At 41.4% G+C, this 8,860-nt stretch overlaps 1 protein-coding gene across 2 annotated transcripts in view; it reads left to right on the plus strand.

Moving 5' to 3' along the window:
• Positions 1-8,587, plus strand: part of LOC137423218 (microtubule-associated protein RP/EB family member 3) — a 52,529-nt gene extending 43,942 nt beyond the window's left edge. For both annotated transcript variants that reach the window (XM_068110125.2, XM_068110124.2), the window contains exons 6-7: positions 1,674-1,826; positions 6,704-8,587. In XM_068110125.2, coding sequence (XP_067966226.2) covers positions 1,674-1,826; positions 6,704-6,772 — 222 coding nt within the window. In that variant the 3' untranslated portion in view covers positions 6,773-8,587. The remainder of the gene's footprint in view (positions 1-1,673; positions 1,827-6,703) is intronic.
• The last annotated feature ends 273 nt before the right edge of the window (positions 8,588-8,860 follow it).

An 8,860-nucleotide genomic window follows, 5' to 3' on the forward strand; every position in this document is an offset into this window, starting at 1 on the left:
CAACCTGGATTTCTGATGATCCTTCACAGTCAGAATCCTGATCAGATGTGATGAATTGCAAAAAACGACGGGGAATGATGGATCGCGATGTTTGTAAATTGTACGCACAAAGCGTATGAATGGTGATGTCACAAAAGTTTTTAACATGTGAGGGAAGATTGATTCTTGAAGATTGAAGATTGAAGGGAAGATTTAACATGTGAGTGAGGGAATCTAGGAAAGATTCGATGATGACCCGTGAACAACTCTGCCAAATTCCACATAGGTCAGATATGGTTCATCAAAGATAAGCTTTAGATTTGACCTCTGATGTTGGAACTATTAATTCACAACATTATGGTGTGCCAGAATGAAGTTACACAAAACTTAAGCTTTCTGTGTTTTTAGCTCACATGGAATGAAGTTCAGGGGAGCTTATGTGATGGTGCGTCAGTCAGTCAGTCAGTCATTCGGTCCGTCAGTCCGTAAACACTTGCAACCTGGGATTGTGACCAAATTTGGCACAAATTATATTTGTTATGTTGTGACTAAAGCATGTTCATGGCATTTAAAAAAAAGTCGTGGTCTAAGGGGTGTACTGGGGGTCAAAGTGGATCCAGGTTTGACCCCCCCCCCCCCCCAAAATAGGAATTTGCTTTTTCCTCTGAAACTACAAACATGATTTCGATTAAACTTGACCATAACCTTCACCACCCATGATGTACCAAAGTTGGTTCACAGCATTAAAAAAATCGAGCCCTATGGGGATCTTCGGGGGTTTCCCCCCAAAATAGGTATTTGCTTTCTTCTCAGAAACTACACACGCAATTTCGATGAAACTTGACCATAACCTTCATCACCCGTGATGTACCAAAATTTGTTCACAGCATTAAAAAAAAATCGGGGTCTAAGGTGGTGTATGAGGGTGTGAACCCCAAAATAGGTATTTGCTTTTTTCCTCAGAAACTACACACACAATTACGATAAAACTTGACCACAACCTTCAACATCCATGATGTACCAAAGTTTGTTCATGGCATTAAAAACAAAAACAAACGGGGGTGGGGGGGAGAGGGGGGAAGTGGAAGGGGGTTGCCCTCATGTTTTCTATTGTAGATATGCATACCAAGAAAAGATAATTTGCAGATCGTACCTGAAATGATCAGATATGTGCTGTAATGCATCCGTCTGTTGGCTCACCTGCATTCATTAATTTCTCTATTTTTTCACCTGTAGAATTGACTCCACTGCTTTCTGCTGCCTCATGTACCTCCCTCCACTCTTTAAAGAGTGCCGTCCATCATCACTTTATGCTTTTTCCCAAAGCCACCTCTAATCTTTTCTACTCTGACACCCTCTATTATTTATTTCATTCATTCACTTATTTATTCTCCCTATTCCATTCCTGCCACGCAACAACCCATTTACTTTTTTTTGTCTGCCTGGTTCTATTTTACCCTCTTTCAATCTATAGAGCTGTTGCTCTGTATTGTTTAGCTTCTACTTCTCCACCTTCTTCGAAGAAGCATGCATCTAGATGACAACAAAATAAGAGGATGCATATTGAGACATTGTTTCGCAGTCCACTTTTTGAAAGTTTACTTAACCGTTCTTGAGTTATTATTTGAAAGGTTAGACAGATAGACTCAATTGACTACCTCCATTTTCTATGTTGTTTCACCCCCAAACTGCAGGTGGTGGAGTTGAAGTTGATGGTCGATGGGCTGGAGAAAGAACGAGATTTCTATTTTGGAAAACTTCGAGATATCGAGCTTATCTGCCAGGAGCATGAGAATGAAAATGATCCCTTGCTTCACAAAGTCCTTGACATACTTTATGTTACTGAGGTGCGCTACCATCATTGTTTCCTTTGTACAGCTGACTCTTGATAATTACCTCAACCACCGACGGTGGATGGAGGTTATGTTTTCACCCCTGTTTGTCTGTTTGTTTGTCTGTGAACAAAATATCTCAAAAAGTTGTGGACGGATTCATACGAAATTTGGTGGAGAGGTTACGTATGTGACAAGGACGAATTGATTCGATTTTGGTGAAGATCTGAATATGTATTCAGATACGAGAATTATTTTGTATTTTTAAGTGATTCTTCACCATTGAGAGATCCGGCGAAAAGTGATATATAACATGTTAAATAAAAAGTTATGGACGAGTTATGACTAATCTAGGTGGATGAGTTGGTTTGGCGACAAGAACAAGCCGATTAGATTTCGGTTCAAGTCCGAATCCAGATCTGGCCTATCAGTGGATACAAAACATCACCTGTTTAGCCTGGTGGAGGAATGCGCTCTACCGAGTGCCATTCTTGTTTGAATATATTTTGGAGAACATGTCAATTGGCAAAAATCTAGATGAGCAATAATTTTGTTTGAATGTATATTGGTCGTTCTCTCATTGTACATCATTTGGAAATTAAACCCATGTCCATTCACTTATGCTATTTCACTGTTCAGTAAATGTTGCTCAAAGCTTCCAGGAGGCCATGATGATGATTGGCATGCAAACACAAAATTGAGCACGAAAAAGAAAAATGGATTTGTTTACCTGTAAAAACCCAATTATGCCAATATACTGCATGATAGGAAGATCAAATCATTATGGAAATGGTGATTCCTTGACATCTCTAATGTACAAGGTATAGCCACAATGGAGCTCGATTTACATACTTCTAGTCTACCAAATTTGCCTCCTGTCCATTGAGCCAGATTTACCTTGTATCATGCTGCACATTTGCTGGGTGGCCTATAAGTATGCACATGCCCCTCTAAGCTGTCTAGCCTGGGTTGGAATCTCGGTCTCAGTCGAGCTCTAAACTGTAATCCTGTTGTTTCACAGGTGAGGTGATTCATTAAATTTGTGCCATCCTCGGATTGACGTTAAGCGGGCGTTTCGTCTGCCGGCATTAGTTGGCAGACATTAAAGATCCCACGGTGTCCTTCTCAAAGAGTAAGTGAGCAATCGCCAGCATCATGACCAAAACATTCCAAAATTCATGCCCTAACCTCACGTTCCCCCTGCACTATGGATATGAAGTGCAAATGGGTCAACACCAAAGAGCTTGCTACACCCCTTAGTTGGGCATGCATAGCAGCAGCAGTAGAAGTAATAGTAAACAAAGTACACACGCCACCAAGGGAGTACCATAATTAAAGGAGAGGATGGATATTGTTACGGCCACGAGTTTCGGGTATACTACGAGGGGAAATCCCTGCTTCTCCTCGAACTTAGCGGGCCTGCGGCTACAGAGAACAAATACCTTTGTAACACGGCAGGTTGCTAGCCAACCGTGAACGCGTGGTGGACCAATTGGCAGTCTTAGGGTTCTCCATCTAACCACCGTTTGGCTGTACCATGTGACTTTCCAATCTTGGAACGCGACCTCACCAACGCACCACTCTTATCTTAGTTAGAGCTTAATTAGGGGCGGCCGAGCTTACTGCTTGGTGCATGCTGGACCGTAATGAGCCAATTTGTTGGAGAATGATAATCTTCCTGTCGAACCGAAGTGCGAACAGCGCTGGATCAATGGAGGAAATGACAGATACGGACAGATTGGAAAGGAACGTCGACAAGGGATTTATTATTATAAGCGGGGTCATGCAAAGGTGGGGGTGGACCTCAAGGGCTTTGATGTACAGCAGGGGAAATCAAAAAGGGAGAATGGAATGCAAAATGTTCAAGCAATCGCAGCAATGAAGCATGCAGCCATATTTACAGGCAGAAAATAAAATGGGCAGGATGCAGACTTGATCCTAAGCCTTACCTACTGGCTTTATACAATATAGGGTACCTATTAGACCATCCGCGGACGGAGAAAAGAACAGATGCTAGAGAAAGTATGAGGGTCAATGGCCTCTTGCTTGCTGGATGGAAACAGACATGATTCTGCAACCCAAGTGCTGAAGGAGGGGGTAAAGATGAAGGAAATACTATTGTGTTTGTGGTGTGTTGAGTCGTAGAGGGTGTACGGTGTCGTGCGTGTGATGCAAGAGAGCTGTGAAGGTGTGCTCTCAATGATGGTCACTTCGGTGCGGTCGGGCCGCAGATCCTATAAGATATGTGTATGTGTGGCTTAGCTTTGGCCCCAATATGCGCCTGATGATGCGCTCGCTCTGTCCGTCCACCACTTCGGCTCCCAGCTTCGATCCGTCAGTGTCAGCTCCAAACCCCGAGCCCAGATCATCCACCACGCAGCGAGAGCCAAAACCAGCTCACATGCAGAGAGCGAGCTTTCGCCTGCGGCACTTTTATAATAACCCAGCAAGGGCGGGGCCTGAAAGTGGATCAAAATGAGCCCTTCATGGAATCCGGAATGCCGATTGGCGCACCACAACTTAGCCCCAGCCGATTTCCGTCAAAGGGTTATTTTGCTTTGGCAAGGATTGGAGCTCTGAGATTAACATGGCTTGGGGCTAAAGATGTGTTCTTTGTGCAGGGGCGATGGCTGAGAGCACATAATTGTTTGTAAAGACGGACGGAGCAATTAAATGTCCACGTGTTGTTGTGTCCTTATCATGTATGTAAATGGAAGATTCAGAGACTGGGAAGACGAGGGGCAGTTAAGATTTGGCACACGATTCAAACCAGCTTTTTGCGCGATATGCAAATGCTTTTTGGTGTGCTGTGGCAACTAACTTGCACGTCAGACGGGCTGTTACATTAAAACACGGCAGGCAATTACCCAATAGGAAATGAGAAAATGGGGGGAAATAACCTCTCTACCCTTCACCAACGCATTATATCACATTCTAACCCATTACATAAAGGGAGGGAACTACTCTGATGTTATATTATAGAAAGCACTACCTGAGGACATGTATGCTGGGTGCCATTACCTCTGAGGTTGGTTCCGAAAACCACAACAATATATATTGTTGTGTATAGATGGTACCTGAAACTGGTGGGGGGTCTAAACAAAATCGAAAATCCTAAATATTTTACAGAAATTAATTTAATCCATTTTAAATTCAGGCTGTAACAAAACAAAATGTGAAAAATTTGAGGAGTGTGAATACTTTCTCAAGGCACTGTGTAACTGATTTATCAATCAATACAAAATTCCTGACAAACCGTCAATTGAACGGAAAAACAAAACCTTCCAATCTGCAGTGAACATGCGATTTATGTTTCCATCTTCATTAACACCTCAATTGTCGCCATGTTCATCTGAATCACTCACATAAGGCTCAAAATGATACGGCTCCATAATTCCCCTGAAAGAGTTTCCATCACTAATTTTGTTTCCATTAGTTTCTTCAAAATCCCACTAATCAGTTTCAACATACTGAATACCTTCAGAGTTGCTAATGACGGTGGAGTCGGTGTCAGAATCCGAGCTTGAAATACACTGTTTCTCCATGTACAGTGCATTCAGAAAGTATTCAGACCCCTTCACTTTTTCACATTTTGTTATGTTGCAGCCTTATGCCAAAATCATTTAAATTCATTTTTTCCCTCATCAATCTACACTCAATACCCCATAATGACAAAGAGGAAACAGGATTTTAGAAAGTTTGCAAATTTATTAAAAACAAAAAACTGAAATATCACATTGACATAAGTATTCATACCCTTTGCTATGACACTTGAAATTTAGCTCAGATGTCTTCCATTTCTCTTAATCATCTTTGAGATGTTTCTACACCCTGAATGGAGTCCACCTGTGGTAAATTCAATTGATTGGACATGATTTGGAAAGGCACACACCTGTCTATATAAGGTCTCACGTCTCACACCTGACAATGCATATCAGAGCAAAAACCAAGCCATGAGGTCGAAGGAACAGCCTGCAGAGCTCAGTGATAGGATTGTGTCGAGGCACAGATCTGGGGAAGCCTACAAAAAAAATTCTGCTGCATTGAAGGTTCCCAAGATCACAGTGGCCTTCATAATTCTTAAATGGAAGAAGTTTGGAACAACCAGGACTCTTCCTAGAGCTGGCCGCCCGGCCAAAGTGAGCAATCGGGGGAGAAGGGCCTTGGTAAGAGAGGTGACCAAGAACCCAATGGTCACTCTGGCTGAGCTCCAGAGATCCTGTGTGGAGATGGGAGAATCTTCCAGAAGGACAACCATCACTGCAACACTCCACCGATCTGGACTTTATGGCAGGGGTCTGAATACTTTCTGAATGCACTGTAAGCTGACATTTGGATCAAGGTGCGCGTTCTGAGTGTGACGTCAAAAATCGAGACTTTCAAAACTAGAACTTTCTTTAGCACTTTTTGATTGGCAAAAAAAAAAAATTCACCTCAGTGTTGTCACAGATGTAAATGGACAGCACCGAGTACAAGGCATTTACAAGACGAGGCATAGTCAGTGTTTTGTGAATGCCTTTCCTCACCACCCTTAGTACTTTTGCCCCTTATATTTTTCTTTACTTCTGTTTTATTTGTTCCCAACGTTTTTCTTATGCGTTTGTGTTGATTTGCTTGTTCCACTTTTATGTTGTCCACGTTTGTTTTACTCATAATTTGTTTTCTTTTGGAAACAATGAAGCTATACAAGATATATTTTGTGTGTTTGAAACTTCTCATTCTGGGTTTAAAGAGCTGTTTGTCTGCTTTGCAGTGTTAAGAAGAAAATAATTGCACAGCAATAGTTTTACAATGATCAGAAGTTGTATGTGTGTCTGATCGGCCCTCCCCTCCCCTCTAACATCTGCAACCTTTGGTGAGAATAAAAAAAGAATTCTGATATGTTTTTGCAGGAAGGATTTGCCCCGCCCGAAGGTGAATTGGAAGAACAGCAATGTCAAGATGAACAGGACGAATATTAAGATTTTCTTGGCTCATCCTGTCTTATAAAACTTGCAGTCAAAAATGATCAACAACAGACTGGAGATTACACTTTGTGGAATAGAGCAGCAATTTTATCCATTTTTGCACCACATTGATATCGACAGAAACATGCTCACAGTTATATTTTGACCCAGGTTTCTCCAAAGTCGCATGCACTTTTTCAAATCTTTTTTGTTTTGGAAGTTTTAATGCACATGCATTATGCATATACTTAACCTCAGCAGCAGGCGGGCTTGCTCTCCCTCTCTCTTTCTGTCTCCCCCCCTCCTCCTCCCCTTATCCCAGTGCTCGTTAGTCAACGAATAAGGATCTGGTGCTCAAGTGCCAAATCAATGGCGACCGGTAAGAGAGCATTGCTGTAATTTTCATTTGCAAGGCGTTGCAAACACGTTCGTTGGAAGGATATTGTAAAAGAAAAGAAATTCTTTGTACATTATAATATGGCTCTTTTCATCTTATTTATTGCTTTTGCAATTATTCAAATTGCACGATGCATTTAGTGTAACTGCGAAACACCAATCCAATCCAATTGATTGTGTTCAGTGGATTGTAGAATCCATTGGTACTACTGCACTGAACATGGAAGACTTACGTTCTTCTACATTCCTTATGCTACTGGATAGCATTTGTCAGCAAAGAACAAAGCTTTGAAAATTGTTTAAATAACTTTATTGTATGTTGTAAATATACAATGTTTGAGAACGTGCTCCATGAAACATATTTTAGCATAGCAATAGCAGACGTATTGTGGGTTTTGCATGTTTATCCAAAGCTGCTCGAATCTGTGCTTTCTGCAAGTACAGATCAAGGGTTTTTATTGCTTTACTTATTTTTTGGGTTTATAATGTGGAACAAAATATGGAAAATGGAGAAGGGAAAATGGAAAATGGAGAAGATTGTCATGGGGACCGCAAGGCTAACCCCCGCTCTAGCAGGGAAAATGGCCTTAAAATGCATGTTGTTGTTGTATAATGTGGAACAAAGAGCGCTACAGGTATATCGTGTTTCCTTTATGAGCACGTGTACAAGCTATGCCCTGTATAACTTTTGGGAGTGTGAAAATGGGTTATATCAATGACCAGGATTTGGTGTAAGCTCTATTAAACCATACTGAAATGACATGTAGGAAAAGAACAACTGGATTGTCATATTTTCCAGGTTTTGTTTTGCTCCATTTCATCAAATGTGATGACAATTTTATTGACCTTATTTTGCATGCGATCACATACACATCATGGATGGAGTGTGAGCATTTCTGTTATAGCCTGCATAACAATTATGTTATTGCCAAGAATGGTGTCACTTTTGTACTCATGTATTTGTTATATCGGTGCCGTAACACCAAAGCCAAAACCAGAAATACTAAGGACAATGTCTGCAGCCATTTCAGGACTTTCTGCTTTTGCTTGCACATCGCTTTGGAACCGGATACCAAATATATGTTGATTGAGTGGTCTGAAGAGATGGAAATTACAAGTATACACATCTGAATTATAAAAGGGATGGATAAGCACTTCTCGTCCCAACTGCCTTCTGTTCAACCAATAGTTATTTCAGAACACCCCTGGCTCTCTGTTATTAATTTGAGGTGTGAATAGATTGTTCTTTCCACACTTCCATTCGGCCAACTGATGAACATGGCTGCTGAAATGTCAAAAGCAATAATGCAGTGATTGTTCGTTATTAACTTTAGCATGGGCGATGTTTACAAGAGTCACAACACTTGTTTTCATGGGAAAATGTTCATCGTCCATTGCCAATTATCATCAATTTATTAAATGTTTTGCACCATGCCCACTTCTGTGAGATCGTCATGTTTGGCCATGTGTCCATGTTTGCTGGGGTTTGCTTCCTTTGATTAATCACAATATTATTTTTCATAAAAGGTTGTTTGTTTGTTTTCCACAAAAATGCCACACCACCAGTTTGCTGCACACAGGAATGAGCATACTTTTACTCAGGCACCATTTCCTCCATTATCCACAAACTTCTTCACTTCTAAGTTCCCTTGCCCAAAGCTTCTCCACAACCCCCTCTCTCCCGCCGTTCTGCACCCATTCGCACAA

This window comes from Myxine glutinosa, chromosome 3, assembly GCF_964187855.1.
Source record: "Myxine glutinosa chromosome 3, kmMyxGlut1.1, whole genome shotgun sequence".
Taxonomy (NCBI): Eukaryota; Metazoa; Chordata; class Myxini; order Myxiniformes; family Myxinidae; genus Myxine; species Myxine glutinosa.